The 26,301-nt window shown below is 34.9% G+C and overlaps 1 protein-coding gene, 1 long non-coding RNA gene and 1 other non-coding gene across 4 annotated transcripts in view; 1 reads left to right on the top strand and 2 right to left on the bottom strand.

The window, feature by feature from the left end:
- Positions 1-23,536, top strand: part of Mcmdc2 (minichromosome maintenance domain containing 2) — a 36,763-nt gene extending 13,227 nt beyond the window's left edge. The window contains exons 9-14 of the mRNA XM_046428582.2: positions 4,162-4,367; positions 6,086-6,252; positions 6,920-7,099; positions 11,584-11,726; positions 15,155-15,264; positions 20,864-23,536. Coding sequence (XP_046284538.1) covers positions 4,162-4,367; positions 6,086-6,252; positions 6,920-7,099; positions 11,584-11,726; positions 15,155-15,264; positions 20,864-21,030 — 973 coding nt within the window. The 3' untranslated portion in view covers positions 21,031-23,536. The remainder of the gene's footprint in view (positions 1-4,161; positions 4,368-6,085; positions 6,253-6,919; positions 7,100-11,583; positions 11,727-15,154; positions 15,265-20,863) is intronic.
- On the bottom strand, positions 23,329-26,002 carry LOC124082105 (uncharacterized). Of its 2 annotated transcripts, none has more exons than XR_006848265.2 (4): positions 25,847-26,002; positions 24,107-24,230; positions 23,797-23,859; positions 23,329-23,445 (listed from the first exon to the last, which is right to left on the bottom strand). It is a non-coding gene; the product is annotated as an uncharacterized LOC124082105 (long non-coding RNA). The 2 variants fall into 2 exon arrangements; XR_006848266.2 differs by having other exon boundaries at positions 24,115-24,230.
- LOC124082182 (small nucleolar RNA SNORD87) lies at positions 23,947-24,030 on the bottom strand. Its single transcript, XR_006848293.1, has one exon. It is a non-coding gene; the product is annotated as a small nucleolar RNA SNORD87 (small nucleolar RNA).
- Positions 26,003-26,301: the final 299 nt, after the last annotated feature.

The following is a 26,301-nucleotide window of genomic DNA, read 5'->3' as shown; positions in this document are numbered from 1 at the left end:
CCCTTTTCCTTTCTCCCCTTCCCCCCTGGTCCCCTTTTTCTATTCTACTGATCTCTCTCCTATTTTTTTTAATTTGTTCTAATTGGTTATACATGATAGTACAATGCATTTTGGCACATTATACACCAATGAAGCATAGCTTCTCATTCCTCTAGCTGTACATGGTGCAGAGTCACCAGTATTGTAATCTTACATATAGGGTAATAATGTCTGTCTCATTCTACCATTCTTCTCATTCCCTCATTCTTCTCATCCCCACTCCTCCCCCTCATTCCCTCTGCCTAATCCAAAATTCCTTCATTCTTCCATATCCACCCCCCACTATGGATCAGCACCCGCTTATCAGAGAAAACATTCAGCCTTTGGTTCTTTGGAATTGGCTTATTTCATTTAGCATGATGTTCTCTAGCTTCATGCATTTATCTACAAATGCCATAATTTTATTTTTCTTTAAGACTAAGTAATATTCCACTGTATATATGTACCACATTTTCTTTATCCATTTATCTGTTGAAGGGCATCTGGGTTGTTTCCATAGTTTAGCTATTGTGAATTGAGCTGCTATAAACTTTGATGTGGCTGCATCACTGTAGAATGCTGATTTTAATTTCTTTATGTAGGGTAGTTGGGTCAAATGGTGGTTCCATTCCAAGTTTTCTGAGGAATCTCTATACTGTTTTCTGAAGTGGCTGCACCAATTTGCAGTCCCACCAATAATGTTTGAGTGTACCTTTTCCCCACATCCTCACCAAAACTTATTGCTTTTTTTCTTGATAATTGCCATTCTGACTGGAGTGAGATGAAGTAGTTTGATTTGCATTTCTGTAATTGCTAGAGTTGATGAACATTTTTTAATATATTTGTTGATTGACTGTATTTCTTCTTCTGTGAAGTGTTTGTTCAGTTCCTTAGCCCACTTATTGATTTTTTTTTGATAAGTTTTTTGAGTTCTTAATATATTCTGGAGATTAGTGCTCTATCTGAGGTTCATGTGGTAAAGTTCCTTTTGTGGGCTTTTTTTTTAATATTAGCTAAATACTTAGGGGTGGAATTCCTGGGTCATAAGGTAAATGACAGTTTTCCAAAGTGTGTGTGCCATTTTACATTTCTAACAACGATCTTTGTCCCCATCCTCACCAGTATTTGATATTGACAGTGATTTTCTTCTTTTATTTTCTTATCAGTCTTTTCCATTTTAGCTGTTCTAGTAGATGTGAAGTGCTATCTTGTGGATCTTGAATTTCCCTAATGAGTACTCATATAAGCTTTTCCATATGTTTATTGGCCACTCGTATATCTTGTTTTATGAAGTATCTGTTCAAGTTCTTTTTAGTTGTGTCATTCTTGATGAGTGTCCTTTGTCACATATATGTAGTATAAAAATTTCTCCCATTCTAAACTATGTTTTTAAAGAATTTTCTTAAAATACTTAAAGAAAATTTAAGCAGAACTTTTATCTTGATAAAGTTCAACTTATTATTTTCTTTTATGTTTCATGTTTTCTGAGTTTTGTTTAAGAAATCTTTGCCTACCTCAAGCTCAGGAAGTTTTGTTTTGTTTGTGATACTGGAGATTCAACCCAGGGGTGCTCTACCATTAAGCAACATCCCCAGCCCTTTTTATTTTATTTTACTTTTTATTTTGAGACAGGGTCTTGCTAAGTTGCCTAGGCTGGCCTCAGGCTCAAGATCTTTGTGCCTAAACCTCCTGAGTAACAACTGGGATTATAGGCATGTGTCATTGTACCTGACTTCATAAAGATTTTTACAAATGTTCTTCTAGAAGCATTATAATAATTTTAACTTTAATATTATGTCTTTAATTTATATCAAGTCAACTTGTGTATATGGTATAAGGTAGGAGAAAAGATTAATGGTTTTTCCAATGCATTTGTCTTATTTTTCTACATCATCTGTTGATAAGATCTTCCTTTTCCCTGTTTTTGTTTTATTTTTGTTTCTGTCTTTTTGCAGGGGAGAGGGTTTGAGCATTCCAGACTGGGAGCAATATCTCCATCCCTGTTTTGGTACTATTGTTGAAAATTAGTTGGTACTATTGTTGAAAATTAAACTGAATATAAAATTGAACTATTTGAACTCTATTTTCTGTTGCTTTGGTCTGTTTTCTATGCTTATGTCAATACTGCACTCACTGCCTTGATTATTATGGCTCTATGTTCAGTCTTGAAACCAGATGATGCAATCTTAGTCTTCATTTTCAAAACTTTAGAAACTACTATAGGCCTTTTGTATTTTCTTATAAAATTTATAATCAATATTAATACCAACATTCCCCCCACCCTTAAAAAGCTTTTAAGGATTTTGATTTTGATTGTTACTGCATTTAACTTACAAATAAATTTTGGAGAGAATTTATATCTTAGAAATATTAAGTATTTCTATCATTTGCTATAGACATATAGAAATAAAATTGATTTTTTATTTTGACCTTGTATTCTGTGACCTTGTGTCAGTTTTTTAAAAATATTTTTAATTTAAAAAAAATTTTTTAAACCTTTATTTTATTTACTTTCTTTTAATATGGAGCTGAGGATCGAACCCAGGGCCTCACACGTGCTAGGCGAGCACTCTTCCGCTGAACCACCACCCCAACCCCTTGCATCAGTTTTGGAAATTTCTCAGTTGATTTCAATTTTTATTTATTTATTTATTTATTTATTTGGATTGAAAAAGGAGCACTCAGCCACTGAGCCACATCTCCAGCCCTATTTTGTATTTTATTTAGAGACAGAGTCACATTAAGTTGCTTACCACCTCACTTTTGCTGAGGCTGACTTTGAACTCAGGATTCTCCTGCCTTCACCTCCTGAGCTGCTGGAATTACAGGCATTCACCACTACACGGCTGATTCCAATTTTTAGACAAGTTTAAGGCCCATTGTTTCATATCATGAGGTTGCCAGCCTGGCTACATCCAAGAGTTACCTGGGCCTAATATATAGCCAGGTTTAAAAAATATATAGCCAGGCATTGTGCTGCATACATAGAGCCCACCTACTCAGAAGTCTGAGGTGAAAAGATCACTTCAACATGCAAGTTCAAGACCAGTCTGGGCAACCCCCAGCAAGACCCTCCATCTCAAAATAATAAAACTAAAAATAACTTAGGACTTGGTACCACTTCCATAGATTCTAAGTGGTTTGGAGTAGAACCTGACATTGGAAATTGTTGAAAAGCTCTGCCAGTGATTTTAACGTGATCTAAGGGTGAGAACCACTGCTCTTACAGGCTTGAAAAGTTTCTTTAAATGTCATTCCCTCATTTTATATCTCCAAACTAATATTCAAATTCCTTGGAATGGCTCATACACTAAACATATTTTATAACATCCTTCTATCCACATCTAAGGGGATACTATCTCAACTTCTTTTGCATTGCATGTCTACATCTGCTTATCACAGTTGATTGCATCAGCAAGTTATAATTTCTGTGGCAAGAATTTTAAAGCTAAGCTAAGATAATCATATTCCTTTCTCAGAATATGAGAAGCGAAGAAATCGAGGCAATTAAAGAGGGTTAGAGACTGAAAGGGTATATCAAGAATTGCTGTGATACAGAAGCATCAGTAGACCTGATGAGACGTTGACAAACCTAATGTAAAGATTTTGAATATGAAAAAGAAAGCAATCCATAAAAAGAGAATGCCCAATTCCAATATTGTCTCTCTGAAGCTTCCTCTGACTCCTTTTCCCCAGGAAAAAATAATAATACTCACTTTTTTATATATTTATTTTTTAGTTGTAGTTGGACACAACACCTTTATTTCACTTTTTTTTTTTTGTATGTGGTGCTGAGGATTGAACCCAGGGTCCAGCACGTACGAGGCGAGCGCTCTACCACTGAGCTACCACCCTAGTCCATAATACTCACTTATTATTATTATAAAATAATACTTATGTGTGTCCTAAAGACAAGATTTTAGTACTCATCACATTGTATGTTAGTTTTTTTTATGTCTCTTCTAGAGTGGGCTGTGCAAGTTGGGGACCAAGTTTCATGTTCTTATACCTAGCCCCTAGCTAGTATACACAGGTATATTAGATGCTAAATCAAATTCAATTTAATTGTGTATCTGTTAATACTTTATGACTTCTGAAAATAAAATATTAAATAGTAGTAATGAATAAATTATTTTTCCCTAGGCTTTTGAATTTTAGCATAAACCTTTTTCCCCATGGTATACGCCATCCAGTCTCTACTGAAATTTTTCCTACTCTATCCAGAAATAAATATGGAACTGGAGCAGTTAGCATTCAAGCTGGCAGTGCTTTGTTAGCTAAAGATGGTATCTGCTTTATAGGAGACTTATCTTCACACAAAAAAGATAAACTTGAACAACTTCAATCAGGTAAACAATGTTTTTATCAAATTACTTTTCACTTTTTACTTTTTACTTGATAGTATTATATTTTTAGCAATTGATAAATTATATTAAATGTCATTTCTCATTTCAGTTTTATAAATAAAAACAGAGAAACTTAATATGTAAATGCAATGTTTTAGCCTTTGCTTTGAGTTGTTCTAACATGTGAGATTACTTCGTATTGGGCCAGAGTTTTTTCTTCTTGTTGTCTTATTTCGTTAACTAAGACTTCCAGGATAATGTTGAAAAGCATTGTTCCTGATTTTAGTGGGAAAGCTTCAAGTTTCCCACCATTAAGTATGATGTTAGCTGAACAATTTTTGTGATGTTTTATTAAGGTGAGAAAGTTCCCTTCTATTTCTAGTTTCCTGAAATTTCTTATTATAAATGAGTGTTGGATTTTGTTGAATGATTTTTCTACATATATTAATCTGATCATGTGGTTTTTCTTCTTTGACCTGTTGATGTGATAACATTAATTGATTTTGAACATTGAATGAGTCTTGCATACATGGGATAAACCCACTTGGTTGTGGTTTCTATTTCTTTTTATATATTGTTGAATTTGACTGCTACTTTGTTAAGAATTTTTGCATCTATGTTCATGAGAGATATTGATCTGTAGTTTTGTTTTCTTATGCTTTCTTTTCTGGTTTTGGTGTTTGGGTAATGCTGGTTGGGCCAGGTTTACAAAGATGGGCAACAACATTGTTGAGGATGTGGAGTATCTGAATTGGTGGGAGTGTCAAATGGTACCACCATTTTTTAAAATTTTAATTAGGTATGTATGGCCATTTTGAAAATTCCTCCAGCCAGCAGTTTCTATAGAGTTAAATATACATTTATCCTATGACCTAAGAGAAAAGTAAATATGGTCACAAAAGACTATTATCATGAATAAAAAGAAAATTAATTTAAAAATATATTTGGGAAGTAGGATTCTAAGAATAGCATTGAATTTAGATTGGTTATAAATGGTGAAAGAAGGATAGAAAGGACAATAGGCTGTTTCCACAATTTATTGTTCAAGTTTTAAGTGTATGGATGGTATGCCACCAATTATGAATGATGAACATAGAGACATAGGGAGCAGAGGACAATCATGGCTTGGGTTTTAATATTACTGAATTTGAAGTATATTTTCTCCCACTCATTGTACTCATTTTGTCTTTTCCTCTCATACTCCTACATGGATGGTCCACTTGCTATCATTTTTTGCCATATAAAAGGACATCACTTAATTTTAACTTCCTTTACAAGTCCACTCTTTTTAAAAATACTTTTAAATTGTTGATGGACCTTTATTTTATCTATTTGTATGTGGTACTGAGCATCGAACCCAGTGCCTCACACATGCCAGGCAAGCGCTCTACCACTAAGCCACAACCCTAGCCCTGTAGTGCACTCTTTATGACCAATCTTCTAGACCTCTGTCTACTCCACCCAGATGCCCAACCACAATTTCAGCTACAAGCTTTGGACTAGAAGTTCTCATCAAGTCATGGGAAACATTAACCTTTTCTTGTCGTATTCTTTTTTATGGCAGGTGCTCTAATTTACCAATATTTTGCAAAACAATCAGTTATCTTCACTATCTGAATTTTAGACAGTAAAATTTTATATAATGATATTTGGTATTAATTTGTATAGATATAAACCAAAATGAACTTAAGTAACAAATGGATAATGTCTTCTGAACTTAGTTCTGGAGAGCAGAAGCATTACAGTATACATCCCAGGAAAGAAGTTTGGGGATGATATTGATCAACAAATGACTTTTCCAGTTCAGTGCAGTTTTTGGTCTTTTGTTGATATGGATTCATCTTCAAGGAGAAATACACAGAAAAACAACACTCTAATTGGTCAGATGGTAAGGTATACACTTAATTGTTAGAATGTCATTCAGGGAATTTTGTTGCAGATTTTAATATATCATATTTCTTCTTCTTTTTTTTTTTTTAATTGTGGTGCTGGGGATTGAACCTAGGACCTTATGCATGCAAGGCAAGCACTCTACAAACTAAGCTATATCCCCAGTCCTTGATATATCTTCTTAATGTTTTGTTATTAACCCATGTTTATATCAGGTTTTTATAAACAATAATAACCCAATTGTTTAAATTTTTATTTTTAAATTTGTGTGTGTGTGTGTGTGTGTGTGTGTTGTGCTGGGAATTAAACCCAGGGGCTCATGCATGCCAGACTAGTGCTCTACAATGGAGTACATCCCCATCCCTGATTTTAGGATTTTTTTAGTCATGCAAATCAGATGTCTTCTTAGTAGAAATTTGAATCAGTAACTGGAAAGTCTTCAATAATGTGTAAGATAATACTCAACGAAGAGCTTTATTTAAAAAAATAAAACTCTTTACAAGTTCCCAGGCTATTTACATATTGCTTTAAATTGTAATTGATAAAATATTTGACATTTTGAACAATAAATTATATATAATAATCAATTTATAATTAATTATTTCCAAATTGTGAAAATTCTGTAGCTTACTGTCTGCCTGTTGTTACCTTTTGGTTTGATGTAGGATTGCAGCTTGATTCCAGCTAACCTTGTAGAGACATTCGGATTACTGATTAACTGCAATGAATCATCTCCTTGCCACCCACATTTTCCTACTGTGCAACATACTTTAAAGAAAGCTATTGATCCTGAAGGGCTATTTTATTTTGCTTCTAAACAGTTCACAACTGAAGATTTTGAAAAGGTAAAGGTAGATACAGTGGTTATCCAGAAATGCATGTATTAACGTTTCCAACTTTAATAGAAGTCTCTTTGAGCATTCTTCATGTAGGATTCTTTTATTCCAAGTGCTTCCAGATTTTAAACACTTTAAGGCCATTTATAAAAATCATTTAGGATTATGATTAAATAAACAACTATGTAAGGAAATAGATATTAAAATATTGAGTTTAAGCTGGGCACAGGACATGTGCCTGGAATCCTTGTTACTCAGGAAGTTGAGGCAGGAGGACTGCAAGGTCAAGGCCAACCTGGGAAAATAGCAAGACTTCATCTTAAAAAAAAAAAAAAAAAAAACCACCCCAAATGTCTAAACTGTGGAAATTATTCTTTGAACCACTGTCCAAAATCACTAGGGCTTTGAAAAAATAAAAAACAGCCTTTCTATAGAAAATAAATAGCCTTTCTACAGAAAATAAATATATATATTTATATATATTATTTATATTTATTATACTTATATATATTTATATATAAGTATAATAAATATATATAAACAGCCTTTCTACAGAAAATATATATTATTTATATTTATTATACTTATATATATATAAATATATATATTTACACACTTTTTTTTCACATTTTACAGACCATTCAAAGGGATTTCCCTCATATGAATATTTTCAGAATTCTTACTTTCAGTAATATGTAGTATGACTCACTAACCCATAATGTCCTAACATTATGAAAACATTTGTGGAATATTCAGAAAACTCAGGAGCAAATGATATAAATTTAGTAATCATTGTCATAGTTATTAAAGGCTTACAGATATCTATAACTTTTAACTGTTCAGAAATCTATTTATAGTAAAATATCTGGGCAGCACAGGTGATGTTTGGCAGTGGAAACCTGGCTATTAAAATTTTTTTTCTTCATACCTGTTTTCCTTATAAGCGTATTGCCTGGGTAAAAGGCTAAAAGGCAAGGTGGACTTTAAAATGGATTAAAAACATTACTTGTTCACATAGACTAGAATAGAAAATGAATAATATTTATGATATAGTAAGGGTTTTTTTTTCTTAGTACATAAGAATAGTTAGTTTCTAGGAATTGGGGCACTATATATAGACCCAGAGAAATTTTTGCTTATTTTTTCCTGAAAAGTGACAAAACAAAAAATTATGGATTTATTAGTCAGGTATGTAATGAATACCTCACATATATTAGCCTATTTCTGTTCTTTTATATTCACATAGAAATATAAAACTCTTTTTTAAATTATTATTTAATTGACATAAAAACAAGATACATGAAACAATTAAGGAACAACTCAAGCTAAGCTGAGTGGTGCCAACTATAAGTATTTTGGAATTCAGAAATGAAAATATCAATGTAGAATGCAAGAGCTGGGAAAACTTCATGGAGGAGGCAGGACTTTAGTTGGGCCTTAAGAAAAAGTAAAATTTAGATGGCAGGAAGAATGTATATTTTAAACAAGAATCACAGTAGGTGCAAAGACACAGAAGTTGAAATAAGTATGTATGGAAACTATGAGAAGATCAGCTTGAATAGTGTAAAAACTGAATTACGGATTCACAGGGATTTGGCAATTTACAGTAATCCAAGAAGCTCTCAGACAGAAGTTTAGTTGATTTGTCAGACTGTAACAAACAGTTTAGATGTTACTAGACAAATAAAATGGTGAAAATAGTTTGTTTGCAAGACAAATCTGTCTACCACACAAATCAGAGTGGGTTTGTTGCAGTCTGGGCTCTCCTGAAGGCAGACTGCATGTTGAGAAGGTGGAGTTTAGTGTGCCAATGTGTTTTAGGGAGTTCTATCAATACCTGAGGAAGGGATGAAGCCAGATTAGGCAGAGGGAGGAGTCAAGCTGCCATACAGGCCCAATGTTAGCTTCTGCTGGCCTACAAGGAGCTCTAGAGCTAAGGTGACCAATCAGAGTTGTTTAGCTTTGGACAAACAGAGAGGAGCTTCATAATGCCTTCCTTACTTCTGTGTCAACCAGTTATATGATGTGACCTGTCCTAAGTCAATCCCTGAAGGAGATGTCAGCTAGAAGCTATTACTGACAGCATTTCCAGTAGTTAGAGCAAGATATCCCCTAAGGGTCGATATAAGTGGTATATCATCATGCCACCATGGGATAAAACTTAGGGATATTGATGTTATTAATTAATATCAGTTGTATTATTATACAGTTATGAAGGCCTGGAGAGAATTGTGGTGCAAGGAGAATAAGGGCAGGACACATCCATACAGGTTATTTCCAATCCAGGATATAGCTATATACTTTTTTTTTTAAGAGGTTATATTTAATTATGAAGTCAAACAACAACAAGTGCTGGCGAGGATGTGGGGAAAAGGGTACACTTGTACATTGCTGGTGGGACTGCAAATTGGTGCAGCCAATTTGGAAAGCAGTATGGAGATTTCTTGGAAAGCTGGGAATGGAGCCACCATTTGACCCAGCTATTCCCCTTCTCAGTCTATTCCCTAAAGACCTAAAAAGAGCATGCTACAGGGACACTGCTACATCGATGTTCATAGCAGCACAATTCACAATAGCAAGACTGTGGAACCAACCTAGATGCCCTTCAATAGATGAATGGATTAAAAAAATGTGGCATTTATACACAATGGAGTATTACTCTGCATTAAAAAATGACAAAATCATAGAATTTACAGGGAAATGGATGGCATTAGAGCAGATTATGCTAAGTGAAGCTAGCCAATCCCTAAAAAACAAATGCCAAATGTCTTCTTTGATATAAGGAGAGTAACTAAGAACAGAGTAGGGACGAAGAGCAGGAAAAGAAGATTAACATTAAACAGGGATGAGAGGTGGGAGGGAAAGGGAGAGAGAAGGGGAAATTGCATGGAAATGGAAGGAGACCCTCAGGGTTATACAAAAGTACATACAAGAGGAAGTGAGGGGAAAGGGAAAAATAATACAAGGGGGAGAAATGAATGACAGTAGAGGGGGTAGAGAGAGAAGAGGGGAGGGGAGGGGAGGGGGGATAGTAGAGGATAGGAAAGGCAGCAGAACACAACAGACACTAGTATGGCAATATGTAAATCAATGGATGTGTAACTGATGTAATTCTGCAATCTGTATATGGGGTAAAAATGGGAGTTCATAACCCACTTGAATCAAAGTGTGAAATATGATATATCAAGAAATTTGTAATGTTTTGAACAACCAACAATAAAAAATTTAAAAAAAAAGAAAAAAATTTAAAAAAAGAAAAAAAAACAGCCTTTAAGCTATTTTTCATTATGATTTATAAACAGGGAGACTTCTTTTCATCTTTTAAAAATTCAACATAGTTTCCTGACATTGATATTTCGGATAAATTCTGTGTCCCATTGCAAATACACTTGCAATGCTTCTTAATAGATTATGTATATGCATGTGTGTCGCATTGTATATGTAATGAAGAAATCTTTATTTTTAACCTTTTTTTTCCTCCAAAACGTTGATTTAAAGTTGTTACTTATTACATGTTTAATATTCAGATTTTTCTGGGTGAAAATATGTTAGAGGTGAATTGTTACTTACTCATCAATAAATCAATAAAGACTTTCTTTCTTAAAATATATAAAAAAAAAGAGGTTATATTTAAAAATGCAAATATTATAGTTAATAGCAACTTATTATAGTTATTTTTCCCCTTTGGTTCTTGAATTGAAAAAGTAGAAAACAACTAGTATAGTGAAAAATCTGGAAATTATGCCATGAATACCGACTTAATAAGGAACTGGGACTCAGAAATTAAAAAAAAAAAAAAAAGAAAAGAAAGAAAGAAAAGAAAAAGACTTAGAGGGCTAGGATTATAGCTCAGTGGTAAAGAACCTGCCTCACATGTGTGAGACACTGGGTTCGAGCCTCAGCACCACATAAAAATAAATAAAATAAAGATATTGTGTCCATCTACAACTAAAAAAAAATATTAAAAAAAAAAAAAACAGAGAAAACAGTGGCAATCTTTGTGTTAAAGAACTATTCTCTATCTAAATCTTCCTGAATCTCCAGGGCCCACCATCACAGCAGTTAATGTAGTGCCTCCCTCACTTCAAATGTTCAGTTAAGTGTTCTTTAAAAGGAAGGAAGGGAAGTTAGAAAACTAAGTAGCTCTAGGGCCAGAAAAAGAAAGATATGTGGAAATAAACTGTCAAAGAAAACTATTCAAAAGAAAAATGAACTTCTGAGGGAGATGAGCCTTTCTCTCACTGAAAGACTAGTCAGTCATTCAAATACATTATACTTGCACCACGAGGGAGATTATTCTAGATAAACTTTAATATTTTTTTCAAGCATAAGACTGATTTAAAATACCTAGTGACTTTGAGATGGCCTCAGATATTTACTTAATTTTTTAAAATATGCAAACTTCAAAATATAAGATACCAATAAACTTTGGATTTTTGTTATAGATTCTATAATAAAACTTACATCTCTTAAATTTTTCACTTTTAATTTAGCTACTGGCTTTTGCAAAGAATTTGGATGTAGAATTCAGCTTGGAGGCAGAAAGAATGATTCATGGCTATTATCTAGCCAGTCGCAGAATCAGAACAGATTTTATATATGGATCAAAACTGTCAGCATCTGCATTAAAATATTTGTAGGTATTCAGTTCAAGATTTTAAAGACAGTATTGACTTTTAAGTGGTGTATTTAACTTATGTTATCCATTTGTTTCTCTGTTTGATCGCTGATTGGTTGGTTTATAATATACCTTGTCCCAAAAGAATTTAAGAGGACTTAATAATTTATTTTTACTCATATGAACCTCTAATAATTCTTTTCACTAAGTTTATTTTACTAGGTCCCTTGTATAATATGTGTCTGAGAAAAATATCAAATGATTGTTTTTTAAAATGTGGATATTTATAGTCTAAGTATTTTGTAGTAGGACCTAGAAGATTTCTTAAATATATTGTTCCTGTACTTTTAAATACTTTAATGGACTCATCTGTTACTGTTCCTTAAAATGTTAAAAAGTAATCTTTATTATAAAAGTACAGACATTATAAAGTCTAAAATGACAAGTATCCTAACTCTACCTATTCTTATAATCACTGATATCCCAGAGATAGTCACTGTTGACAGTTTTTATGTATTCTTCCAGAAATTATCCATTCAAATGCTAGCATATACATAATATATAATTTAAATATGGTATGTAAAATATATTTTATTCAACTGTTATATTTTAAAGTTAATGTGTTAAGCAGGGTGCAGTGGCATTCTCCTGTAATCCCAGCAGTTCAGGAGGCTGAGGCAGGAGGATCACAAGTTCAAAGCTAGCCTCAACAACAGTGAGGTGCTAAACAATTCAGGGAGATCCTGTCTCTAAATAAAATTCAAAATAGGGCTGGGCATGTGATCGAGTGCCCTGAGTTCAATCTCTGGGACCCCCCCCAAATTAATGTATTAAACATATATATAAGCTTATAAATATATACATCTATATTTTCATGTGGATAAATATGCTTTTTTGCCCAAATAGAATCAGGCATATACAGAATTACCTTATTCCATTTTAATAGTTACATCATTAAATGTAACTTAATTGTGATGTGTGGACATTGTGATATGCTTTTACCATAATTTATATAGTTATATAATTTATATAGTTATATAATTCTCTAATTACTATATAGTTATATAGTAATTAGAGAATTACTTCATTTGATACAATATTAAAGTATAATCTCCAGCATGGTACAGTGATATAGGTATGTAATCCCAGCAGCTCCAGAGGCTGAGGCAGGAGGATCGAGAGTTCAAAGCCAGCCCCAGCAACAGTGAGGTGCTAAGCAACTCAGTGAGACCCTGTCTCTAAAGAAAATACAAAATAGGGCTGGGGATTTGGCTCAGTAGTCAAATGCCCCTGAGTTCAATTCCCAGTACACCTCCCCCCCTGCCAAAAAAAAAAAAGTATTATCTCCAACAAACTATAAGATGGATCAGGAGTAAAATAATCCACTAAATGAATGAATGAATGAATGAATAAACTTGTTATTTCTGTAGCATTAAATAAAACAGATGATGGGCTGGGGTTGTGGCTCACTGGCAGAGTGCTTGCCTAGCACATGTGAGGCACTGTGTTCGATTCTCAGCACCACATTAAAATCAATAAATAAATAAAATAAAGATATGTGTCCATTTATAACTAAAAATATTTAATAAAAAAACAGATGAAAAACTGTCAGGAAAGATCAAGAAGAGGTCTATGATATGTTTAGTTAATTTGTTTCAGCTGTATCTTCAAATAGCTGAAAAATGCAAAAGATAAGCCTAGTGATGAACTTTTTTTTTTTTTTTGGTACTGGGAATTGAACTTGGGGCACTCAACCACTGAGTCACATCCCTAGCCCTATTTTGTATTTTTTTTAGAGACAGGGTCTCACAGAGTTGCTGAGCACCTCACTGTTACTGAGGCTGGCTTTGAACTCGTGATCCTCCTGTCTCAGCCTCCTGAGCCACTGGAATTACAGGCATGTGCCACTGAGCCTGGCTAAACATTTTTAAAATAACAACCAATTACAAAATGCTTTCCATTTTATGAAGTAATATTTAAAATACTAAGATCAAATTGTATTGCTTTAAACTTCTAAAAGTCCTGTTTCCTCACAAGAAGGGTAGCCAGGATGGTGAAGGGCTGAAAATTATGTCTCATGACTTACTATTTTTTTCATTATTTTCCTGACACTGGGGATCAAACCCCGCTCTACTACTGAGCTACAACCCCAACCCTTATGACATAGTAAAGGTACTAGGAATATATAACTTGGAAAAAAGAAAACATGGGGCAACTATAAAAGTTACATGAATATTTTTAAAATATTTTTTTTAGTTTTTGATAGACTTTTTTTTTATTGGTTGCTCAAAACATTACAATGCTCTTGACATATCATATTTAAAAAGAGTTTTATTTATATGTGGTGCTGAGAATCAAACCCAGAGCCTCACACATCCCAGGCAAGTGCACACTACCACTGAGCAACAGCCCCAGCCTATTTACATGAATATTTGAAGGGCCATCACATGTGAGAGGTATTATGCTTGTTCTATAGTTTAAAAAGATAGAATAAGAGACCAGTGAGTGACAATTGCAGTGAAATCAATTTCACTTTAGATGTATGTAAGCTTTGTAGGTTAGCTGCAAAACTTTCAAATGCCTTTACTTAGTATTCTTGTTTTATAGCTGAATTCCAAAACATTCTCATAAGTCAATTTATATAAAATCACATGGCTAGAAAATTTTAGAGAACCAGCATAGGTTTTCTGATTCTCAAGTCCAGGAGTCATTCAGTTATATTACATCATCTAATGAAAGCTTAAGGGAGATCTTCCAGATAATAGAAGCTGGTTAAATTTTTAAAAATAGAGGAAAAGATTGCCTCATGAAACAGTAAATGCTAGAAGTTTAAGAAACGGGATAATGAGTAGTCCAGGATGTTTTAGAGAAAATTCACTTATCTGATAGGAATTTGAAATTTGAACTCAGAGATCCTTTCCACTTTTGAAATTGCAAGATTATACAAAGACATCAGATAGATGAAGAACTAGATGAAAACATTAAGGATGTGTCTTAAAGATATTTAGTTAGGTTTACTTTCCCAACTGCATATTTATCTGAACAGAACTTAAGTGGTAGTAGTTGGGTGGAATGATGAGGAGCAGCTAGGATAGAAACCAATTCTTTGATAGTGAGGATATTGCTTGTCCTGGAATAGTCTATAAATAATAGTCTATTAAAATATTCTAAAAAGGTCTACAATTTTTAAAGTAAGAATATGTTGTTCTTGGGGCTGCAGATGTGGCTCAAGTAGTAGCCGAGCATGCGTGAGGCACTGGGTTCGATTCTCAGCACCACATAAAAATAAAATAAAGATAAAAAAAAAATAGTGTTCAAAAAAAAAAAAAAAGAATATGTTGTTCTTTCATCTGTGTGGTCATATTCTTATGTGTCTTGTTTATTTCTACCAAAATATATTTTTGTAATATCAACATATTTTTACTGGCATCAATTTTGTTTCTTAGAGTTTCCTTATCTGAAGCCCATGCACGACTGAATTTAAGGAATAAAGTGCTCAAAGAAGATGTACTAATTGCAGCTTTATTATTTGAAACATCTCTCACATTGAAATATGGTAACGTATTAAATTATTAATGATCTCTACAAATAATTTTATTTAAACTTCAATATTCTTCATTTATTAAATTGTTAAATATATTTTAAATATTAGTTCCTTATTATGCATGAGTGCGTCAATACTTGAACTTTGGTGCTGCTTAAAGAATTCTAGGGGGGAAGGAGTACTTATTAATACAAGACATGAAATGATTTAAGTTTATATTCCCTTTAAAATAACATGCAAACCAGATTTGGTGGCACATGCCTGTAATCCCAGCAACTTGGGAGGCAAGCCTGAGACAAAAGGATTAAAAAGTTGGAGGACGGCCTTCGAAATTTAGCCAGACCCTGTCTCAGAAATAAAAAAAAGAAAAAGGGCTAGGCCTGTACTTCAGTGGTAGTGTCCCTGGGTTCAATCCAGTACTGCAAAAATGAATTTTAAAAATAATAAATAAAATAAATAATAAGATAAATAAAACATGCAACATTTGCCAAGCAGTCCCCCACAGTGGAGTTAGGCACATAGCCAAAATAACCACCTTCTCTGAATTGGAAAATTTAATACTGACTACTACACTTAATCATTTGAAATGAATGGCAATTACTATGTTTTTGCTCTTAAAATTACAAAAGAGCTCTTAAGGATGAGTAAAGTTAATCTCACAAAGTTTTTGTGAATTAGATAATAATAGTGATGAGAGATATAATGCTTCAAACCAGATTTTTGTTCCAGGCCTGGGACTTGAAAGTATTAATAGTAGTAGCTTTGCTGTGGATGTTTAGTGTTCAAATTTGCTTTAAATAGCTGGGCATGGTGGCAAGTCCTATAATCCCAGCAACTCGGAGGCTGAGACAGGAAGATTTCAATCAAGTTCAAGACCAGCCTCAGCAACTTAGCAAGGCCCATATCAAAATAAAAAACAGGAAGGGCTGGGGATATAGTTCAGTGGTTAAGTACCCCTGGATACAATTCTTGATACCAAAATAAATAAACAAACATAAATTTACTTTACATTACATTTATATTGCATTAATTTCCAAATTAATTCCAAAGATCCATTAAAATGTTACAAACTTTTCTATAATTGTCTAAATCAAAATTATTTTTTAAAAATATTTTTTTAGACATTGACAGGCCTTTATTTTGTTCATGTATTCATATGCGGTACTCAGAATCGAACCCAGTGCCTCACACATGCTAAGCAAGTACTCTACCACTGAGACACAATCCCAGCTCCTACATCAAGTATTCTTTACCTGGAATCCATGGATGTTTGGAATCCTAGAGGCTTGCAGATCCTTAAGTTATATACAAATTTGGGTATGTGTGCCCCTTTCTAGGAAGAGATTTTTAAGTTTTATTAAGTGTGCCTTAGAGATTCATGACTGTCATTCTGAATTTGGTTTTATTAACCAAAAGATAGAAAAACTGATTCCCAACCAATACTAAATAATAGGAAGGATATGTAAATATTTTAAATTTGCTTTATCTTTACATTCTTCTTTTAATCTCTATTTAAGACAATATTTCATCAAATCCAAGATACATTATTTTATCTATCATTAAGGGAAAAAATGCTGCAAACTTTATAATGATTTGCCATCAGCTGTTACGTCACATCTGAGTTTCAGTGATAAAACAAAAGTATTGTGGTGCACACCTGAAATGCCAGCAGCTTAGAAGGATGAGACAGGAGGATTTTGAGTTCATGAGGCCCGAAGCAATTTAGCAAGACCCTGTCTCAAAATAAAATATAAAAAGGGCTGGGGATTTGGCTTAGTGGTTGAGTGCTCCTGGGTTCAATCCCTGGTACAAAAAGAAAACAATCAAAACAAAAAAGTAAGTCTGTGAATTTAAAAACGATGGTTGAAAGGGCTGAAAATGTAGCTCAGTGGTAGAGTGTTTGCCTAACATGTGCAAGACCCTGGGTTTGATCCTCAGTTCTTGGAAGAAGAAAAAAAAAAAACACTTAAAAACTAAGGTTTGAATAACTATGATTTTATAATATTAAGAATTCCTGTAGTAGAATGACAGAATATTTTTACTTTGTGACTATTTTGTCAAGACTTCCATGAAGGGGCTGGAGTTATGACTCAGCGGTAGAGTGCTCGCTAGCACATGTGAGGCCCTGGGTTCAATCCTCAGCACCACATAAAAAATAAAGATATTGTGTCCAACTACAACTAAAATATTTTTTAAAAACCCAGACTTCCATGAAGGGGCTGGGTTGGTGGCTCAGTGGTAGACCACTTGCCTAGCATGTGTGAGGCACTGGATTTCATTCTTAGCACCGCATATAAGTAAAATCTTAGGTCTATTGACAACTAAAAAATTAAAAAAAAAAGATTTCCATAAAGCATTTGAAGGAATCAAATGTGAAAAAAAATTTGCTTTTGTTTTCATAATGACTTTCAGTTAGATATATAATTTTAAATCTTAATGTTAAGAGATTATTAAATATTACTTTAAACACAGAGGAAAATGATTCCAAGGGATGATTTTCTTAGGTAGAATTGACATGAGAAGAATAGGCAGTCTTTATACAAGTCTTTAACCAAGCCACACTTGGGTTTCCTTGTGTGTTCCTAGTGTATGTTACCTTATTAAAATTAATTTACTCTTTTTACATTATTTGTATACTATAAAGTAAAACTATGATGGTATTTTGAGATAAATGATAATTTAAGGATTGATATATTAAAATTAGTATGTTATGTGGTGTTATACTTTGTAATTATCATTATATGAATTCAATATTCATAATTATTTTGTCCAGTCAGTACATCAACCAATTTTTGTTGTTTTTTGTACCAAGGATTGAACTCAGGGGTACTTGACCACTGAACCACATCCCCAGCCCTATTTTGTATTTTGAGACAGGGTCTCACTGAATTACTTTAGTGCCTCACTGTTGCCTCAGCTGGCTTTGAACTTGTACTTCTCCTGTGTCAGCCTCCAATGCCACTGGGATTACAGGCATGAGCCACCGTGACTGGCAACAATTTCTTTTTAATATATTTTTTTTTAGCTGTATAAAATATTTTTAGATGGACACAATACTTTTATTTTTTTATTTGTTTATTTTTATGTGGTGCCAGGGATAGAACCCAGTACCTCACACATGCTAGGCAAGAGCTCTACCACTGAGCCACAACCCTTGCCCCTCAACAAATATTTGATTGACAACTAGGTAATAGGTTCCTGATATACAGTGGTAAAAAAACAGTCTATACTCAGTTGTAGTCTATAGCCTAGTGAGAGAACAGATATTAAAAAGTTAATATACTGGGATTGGGGCTGTAGCTCAGTGGCAGAGTTCTTGCCTAGCACGTGTGAGGCACTGAGTTTGATCCTCAGCACTGCATTAAAAAAATAAACAAATTAAGGCATACTGTCCATCTACAATTACAAAAAAAATTTATAAAAAATGTAAATATACTAATATATAATACAAATTGAGATGGATGTTATGAGGAAAATATACAGGCTGTTATAAGCAAGAATAATAAAAGGGGGTCTGGGGTTGTAGCTCAGTGGTAGAGCACTCACCTAGCAAGTATGAGGCACTGGGTTCAATCCTCAGCATCACATAAAAACAAACAAACAAAAAACAGAGATATTGTGTCCATCTACAACTAAAAAAATTAAAAAAAAAAAATGACAAAAGGGAGGGGCTGGGGATGTGGCTCAAGCGGTAGCGCGCTCGCCTGGCATGCATGTGGCCCAGGTTCGATCCTCAGCACCACATACAAACAAAAGATGTTGTGTCCGCCCTAAACTAAAAAAATAAATAAATAAATATTAAAATTCTCTCTAAAAAAAAAAATATAAAAGGGACTGATTTTGACTAGATTTTAGGGTGACATCTTTAAGGAGGTAATAGTTATTTAACTTGAAATCCAGATAGAGGGAAACTATATTGTGTAGGTATTTTTCAAGAAAATGAATGAGGGCCAGGCTAGGGCTAGTTACTATAAAGCCTCACACACTTGTGGTAGAAAATTGGGTTTCTATTCCAAGTATAACAGGAAGCAGAAACCTAATATGATCAATTATATATAAGTATCATTATCTATAGTGGATCTAAAGAATAGATTGGAGGGGGTAAAGGGTGGAAAAAGATGTTAGGAAATTATTGTCATAGTCCAGGCAATTGATATAGGAGCTTTGATTAGGTGGAAGCAGTAGAAATGGAAAGTATTGGGTTAGAGATACATTTTGGATGCAAAAAACAATAGGTTTTGCTCATGAACTAGAGTTAGAGTTGGGTGCAGGAATAGAGAGAGGGAAAGGGAGGAATTAAGGAAAATTCCAAAGTTTCTGCCTTGAGCAACCAGGTATCAAGACTGGGAATAAAAGAGATTGGGAGAAAAATCAAATTATAGTAAGTTTGTGATATTCTACAGAGAAATCAATACACAAACTGGAATTTAGGACAGTTCTAACCTAGAAATATAATTTAGCAACCATCAGCATAGAGATGGTATTCAAAGCCAAGAAGTGGATGAAATCACCTTAGAGGGACTAAAGTGAATTCCAATATTCAGAAATGGGGTCGACGAAGGTGAACAAAGATAGAACCAGTAGCTAGAATGTAGGAAGAAAATGAAGTGTTACAGAAGCCAAAAGAGGGCTTCCAAAGGGAACAGATTGGCCAATTGTATCATAGCCTACTAAGATTTGATAATCCAGAGGTTGGTGGGTGGCCATGATCAAAACTATTTAGAGAGCTGTTGAGTGGGAATAGGTATGGAGATAGCAGAGAACTTTGAGATGCTGACTATGAAGACAAGCAAAGAAACTGAGCATTAGCGGAAGAAGAATGTGGGGTCCGAAAAGGGATTATTATCTTTTTAATACATAAGGTATTAAATCATATGATATGCAGTAATACTTCAGAAAGATGGCAATTCGAGGCTTGGTGGTACACACCCATAGTATAAGACCATGCTGAACAACATAGCAAGACCCCATCCATGCATGATGGTGTACACCTGTAATTCCAGCAGCTTGGGAGGCTGAGGCAGAATCTCAAATTCAAAACCAGCTTTTTAGCAATTTAGTGAGACTGTAAGCAACCTAGTAAGACTGTGTCTCAAAAATTTTTTTTAAAGGGGGAGAGGGTTGGGGATGACTCAGTGGCTAAGCACCCCTGAGTTCAACTCTGGTACCAAAATAGAAAAAAATTAAAAAAAAAAAAAAAAAAAGGATGTTGGGGGTAGGATGAAATTGAAGGAGTTAAATCCTTAAAAAATGAGAGGGATCAGTCAAATCCAGAGCACATTTAAGAATTAGACTCATACAGGTCACTTGTTCAATTTGAAAAGAAAATGGATAATCAGGTAGGTTTGTAGATTTGGGGCTTCTGTTTATTCTCCAGTGCATCATATTGGTATTCAAAAAAATATGATTTCAATGATTAAAGTGCTTGCCTAGCACGTGAGAAGCACTGGGTTTGATTCTAAGCACCACATATAAATAAATGAATAAAATTAAGGTTCATCAACATCTAAAAAATGTATTAAAAACTTTCACCATTTCAGTTGAAAATGAATTATTATTTAGCATTTTAAGGAATATTTCTCATTTATACTATATTTCCTTCTTCATTTAGGGGCCACTGTATTTTGTGTTGCTCCAAATGCAGTATTTCCCTTTGAACTGTACAATGAAGAGTACTTACAACAAAGGGATCTCTATCTGACTCAGTGCCAGAAACAGCTCCAACAGTTTATTGCCACATTCGGACCTGGAACAGCTGTTTTCACTAACGATGAATAAGCAATTTGAGAAAAATTTCCTTTTGATTTCAACTTCAGCAATGGGAAAGTGTATTCGAGTAACTTTAAAGCAATGCTTCAGATAGTACTGTATACAGGAGTACATCAGAATGCCTTTTAAAAAACAAATCATGGTCCCCACAAAAATCAACTGCTACTGGGATATACACTAATCCAAACTTCTAAAACAAATTACCATAATTTCAAATTTTAGGAGAGAAATATGGATGATTAAGATGATGAAGTCACCAAAGAGAATCCTAAGTTTCTGGTTAGCCCAGAGTATGTGATAAAAAAAATAAGGACCTTACAATGTGAAAAATGGTTAACATGGAATTCACTCTATTTGTCATAAGATGGCAATAACCTTATTTACAAAATTTTTTAAAAATATTTTTTTAGTTGTAGTTGGACACAATACCTTTATTTATTTTTATGCGGTGCTGAGGATGGAACCCAGGGCCTCGCACGTGTTGGGTGAGAGCTCTACCACTGAACCACAACCCCCAGCCCCCTACAAATTTTTAAAAAAATATTATTTGCTTGTAATTTTTATTTAAATATTTTTTAGTTGTAGATGCATACAATATCTTTATTTATTTTTATGTGGTGCTGAGGATCGAACCCAGTGCCCCACATGTACTGGGCAAGCGCTCTACCACTGAGCCACAATCCCAGCGCCCCCTACAAATTTTTAAGCCATTTTTTTCCCCTTATACTTGTGAACCTGCCGAATTGATTAACTAATTTGTATAACCTGAAGCTTCAAATTTAAGGCCTTTTTAGGGCTGGGGTTGTAGCTCAGTGGTAGGGCACTTGCCTAGCATGCATAAGGCACACATAAAGGTCCATCAACAACTAAGGCCTTTTCAGCTTATACACATATGCATTACATGAACATTGTTTTAGAAGCCCTAAATTTGGAGTCAAAAAAGCCTTGGAAATTTCTATATATAAACTGTGGTAAAAAAAAAAAAAAAAATGTAACCAGAGAACAAGTTTGCCCCTAACTTTAAGGTTCCCTAATGCAATGAAACCAATATGCAAACCCATTCTTCATTTTTATGTATTGTTGAAGTGAGGGCATGTCTTACTCCATCTAGGCTGACCTCAAATACCAGAAGACATAATCCTCCTGTTTACCAGCAACCTGGCATTGAGAGTTACATTCTTTGACCATTTTGGTTTTTGTGACAAGGTTTCCTTGTCACCCAGGCTGGTCCTCAACTTCAGTAACTGCTAGTCATTTTGTTCTGAATAAGTAGGGACAATAAAATCCTCCAATCCTTTTCAGTTCTAATTACTTCTACTTGCTGGGTGCACACCTGTAATCCAAGCAGCTCAGGAGGTTGAGGCAGGAGGATTGAAAGTTCTAAGCCAGCTTTAGCAAAAGTGAGGTGCTAAGGAATCGTCAGACTCTTGTCTCTAAATACAAAATAGGGCTGGGGATGTGGCTCTATGGCCAAGTGCCCCGGGGTTCAATCCCCAATACCCACCCCCCAAGAAAAATTATGAATGAAGAATGTATCACACCAAGAGCCACCTTATTAACCAAGATCTAATTCTTCAAAACTGACAATCCAGGGCTGGGGTTGTGGCTCATTGGCAGAGCGTTTGCCTAGCACAGGTGAGACACTGGTTCGAACCTAAGCACTGCATTAAAATAAATAAATAGATAGATAAATAAATAAGGGCATGCTGTCCATCTACAACTACAACAAATTGAAAAAAAAAAAAAAAAAAAAACTAAATCCAAAATCTCACAATCCAAAGCTTACTTAACCATATAGCTGGAGGGCTCCCTAACACACTATAGGAAGGCCATTCACTATGATTGAATACCAACCAGTGCCAGCAATATATAATGTTTTCAGCAGGCTAAGCTAGTTTTCAACAAAATATATAATACTGTTGCTAACTAAGAGCCTTGTTTTGTGCCTTTTCATGTACTATATTTCACTTTTCTGGCTCTGTGGGGTGAGGCAAAGCCATACTGTTACCTTAGATCAATACAACAGTCTCAGCTTATAGGGAAAAAAAGCAATTTTTAACTTAAAGACAACTTAATTGCTATTTAGTACTAAAGGAGTTTAGAAGATTCCAACCATCTTTCAGGCACCATAGCCATTACTATCTTCCCAGCTGCCTACAGTGACAGTCACTATCCACAGATGAGCTACTTAACGAGAACTATATCAAAAGTATGTTAAAAAACAGAACTGATGAATGACTAGGAGAAAAAAACTATTTAAAAAGAAAACAATATTGCCAAGAACAATTAAAAATTGTCACACATGTATTTTACCACATAATTTATTGTTTATTAATATCAAATAAAAATTTCATAGTTTGTTTCTATTTGTTTTCTTCATAAATTCTTTTTTTTTTTCCTTTCACAATGTTGCATGCCACACCTCTGGAAAATAAGAAAGCAACAGTGAAAATCACTTTTACCCAAATTCAGAAACTCAAGCTCAATATCCTCAAAAAAAAAAAAATAATAATAATGCTAAGAAAAGGAAAACACACCCCAAATATGCAAAGGCAACTTAAAAAGAAACTGGTCCCAGTCTTTTGGAGTTCAAATGCTTCTGAGCCATCAAAATATGTGGTGCTTGAGGCTGGGGATTTAGCTCAGTTGGTAGAGTGCTTACCTTGCATGCACAAAGCCCTGGGTTCAATCCCCAGCACCACCAAAAAAAAAAAAAAAAAAAAAAAAAGAGAATAAGAAGAAAAAAGGATGTGGTGATTGAGAAGTCACACTTACTTGAGGCAAGGATGTATTTTTAAACACTACATCAAAAGGACTGGAGCATTCATTGATAGCTGCCTATATGCAGAAGAGAAAGAGAAAGAACATTTCACTCATTTCAACAAAAACAGTATATTTCAGTAATTCACATAATCAATATATATTACTGGCACCTCAGTCTTAAAATTATTTCTTCAAAGAAAACCCTCAGCTGGGTAAACGGCAAAAATTTGTCATCACTGTGCCAGTGGTTAAATCGATCTGTGTCAAGAATATATTACACATTTTGGTTTAGACTATCACAAAGAAAAAGAAAAGCACACACTATGGTACCGTGTTACATGTCAAATGTGGTCCTACTCATTTTCTTCAGTCATCTTCTATGACAAGTTTTTAAGAGCATTTGTTCCAACCACCTTCATACATCTTCATGCCACTGGATGTTGTACCTAGAAACAAAAATATTCAATTGTGAATTCTCATACTTCTATTTGGCACCTTATGTGTGGCAAGAGTCCAATGAGAATTTCATTCTTGTCAGAAGCATAAACACAATCATATTTTACAAACTAGCTCTCAAGTCATAATTCCATAAATCAGATTCTTTACAAGCTAGAAATGTTGAGTTATTAGTAAGGGCAGGAAAATCTGCAGAAACTGTTTTTTAATAACTGTGGCAGCAGTATTGATTTTAAGACAGGATGGACTCTTGTGAATATCAAAGCCATTGCTTTTCTGTCTCAAAGCTTGACAGGATGAACTATGAGCAAGGGTAAAGGTTAGATGTACAGAAAAAAGTGTGCAGACCTTCATCTAAAAACATTACAACGGCAAATCTAGTAGTTTTAGGGCAAGGATACCTATGTTGGCAAGTTGACTGAAAGTGCACTAAGTAGTGCTAAGGAATGGCCAGAGTCACAAATCATGTCCTACAGCACCCCAAGAGGATAAATCACTGAACCAGACAGCTACTGGAAATGATTTATGAAGACATGTAAAACTGGAACTTGCAAAACAATTTATCAATTTCAAGTCTTTAATGTTTCACACAATCAATATTAGGAAAACAATATAAACTTGGTAAAGAATAGTTCCAAAATGAAAAATTGTTTAATTTACAGAGAGTTCATGCATTTTTAAAACTTAGCGAAGATCTAGAAATGCATGTTATTAACGAAATTGCAATCTACATCACTCCCTCAAACAACAACAAAACACCCCAGACTCACAAAATTCCAGATGGTGGGTACCTGTGGGTGGAAGGCAGGAAGCAAACAGCAACTAGTGGGATACGTTTATGAATATTTAGCTTTTTAAAGAGGTAACATGTTTTTTCCTAATCTCCCAGCTGTAGACTGGAATCTTCTGTGTAATGTCCAGAAACACACATTTCCATGTAAACGCAAGATCTATGTGTACAGTAGGCATTTGTGGCCCAAAGGCCTTCCATACTTCCACGTTCTGTTATCCAGCTTCAAAGCCTTTTATATTTACAAGGGCGATTCAGGAACAAATGCCAGAATTCTACAAATACGTTGAGATCAGTGGTTAAGCGGCGCTTACTGCTTTTTCCAAACCCCTCGATTTTGTACGGTTAAGTGTCTTTAGCATTTAAAAGAAAATAATCTTTATAAAATGCCCCCTTAAGGAAAATGAAACCGCCCACTCAAGGGAGCCTGAAACCTCCAAAGTCGAGCTTTGCTGGGGACTAAGGGGAATCGGTCGAAGGTGCGGGGGTGGGGGAGTGGGGGGTTACGAAGCCGCAGGACGTTCCTTCCTCAACTCTCCCGGGTCACAGAAGACCCTTTCGAAACCAGTGTTTACTGTGGAATAAGATCAACTAAGGCCCGCAGGTAGTTACTTATAAAACGCAACTACGCGAACGACACGAAGGGAACTCTCTAGGCCACGTCCACAGGGAGGAGCGTTACGTAACCTCCAGCGTCCAGCCCGCGGCCGCTGAAGGCTCGGTGCGCTAGGGTAAAGCACCGACGCGGCCGGCACCCACAAGGCGGAGGAACTTGGTACGGAAGAGAGGAGAGACTAAGATCCCGAGGACTCTCACCTCGAAGAACCCGGCACCGGGCCCACAGGCTCCTTCACCACCCGGCCACCATGGCGAAAGAACACCTCCCATTCTCCGCGGCTGCGCGGAAAAGGAAGAGCTGCGAAACCGCACAGCTCTTAGGGACCGGTCCTGGTCCCGCCCCTTCCGGCTCTGGGCCCCGCCCCTCCGTGGGGCTGTAGTGAGAGTAGGGGAGGCCCTACTTGTGCAGTCATGCAATGTGGGTGTCTCTGCAGGTGTTCAGCAGTGTAAGCTTTTATTGGGGGACTTTGTAACTTCCCTAGAGGCCTTTAAGGCCCATGAATACCTCAGCTAGGGCTATTATATTGAATATGCAAATGATGAAGTTACAGGTTTATAATAATGCTCTAAAAAAGAAAGGTCTCCTGTTCATAGTACTATGTTTGCTTGGTGTTCTATACCCTCATATATTTCAATATTTAAAAAACTGGTGT

This window comes from Marmota monax, unplaced genomic scaffold (genome assembly GCF_021218885.2).
Source record: "Marmota monax isolate L192 unplaced genomic scaffold, Marmota_monax_Labrador192_F-V1.1 WCK01_AAM20220418_F8-fsc00044, whole genome shotgun sequence".
In the NCBI taxonomy this organism is placed as follows: domain Eukaryota; kingdom Metazoa; phylum Chordata; class Mammalia; order Rodentia; family Sciuridae; genus Marmota; species Marmota monax.
Note: the sequence above shows the minus strand (reverse complement) of the source record. Positions and strands in the feature narration are given on the sequence as shown.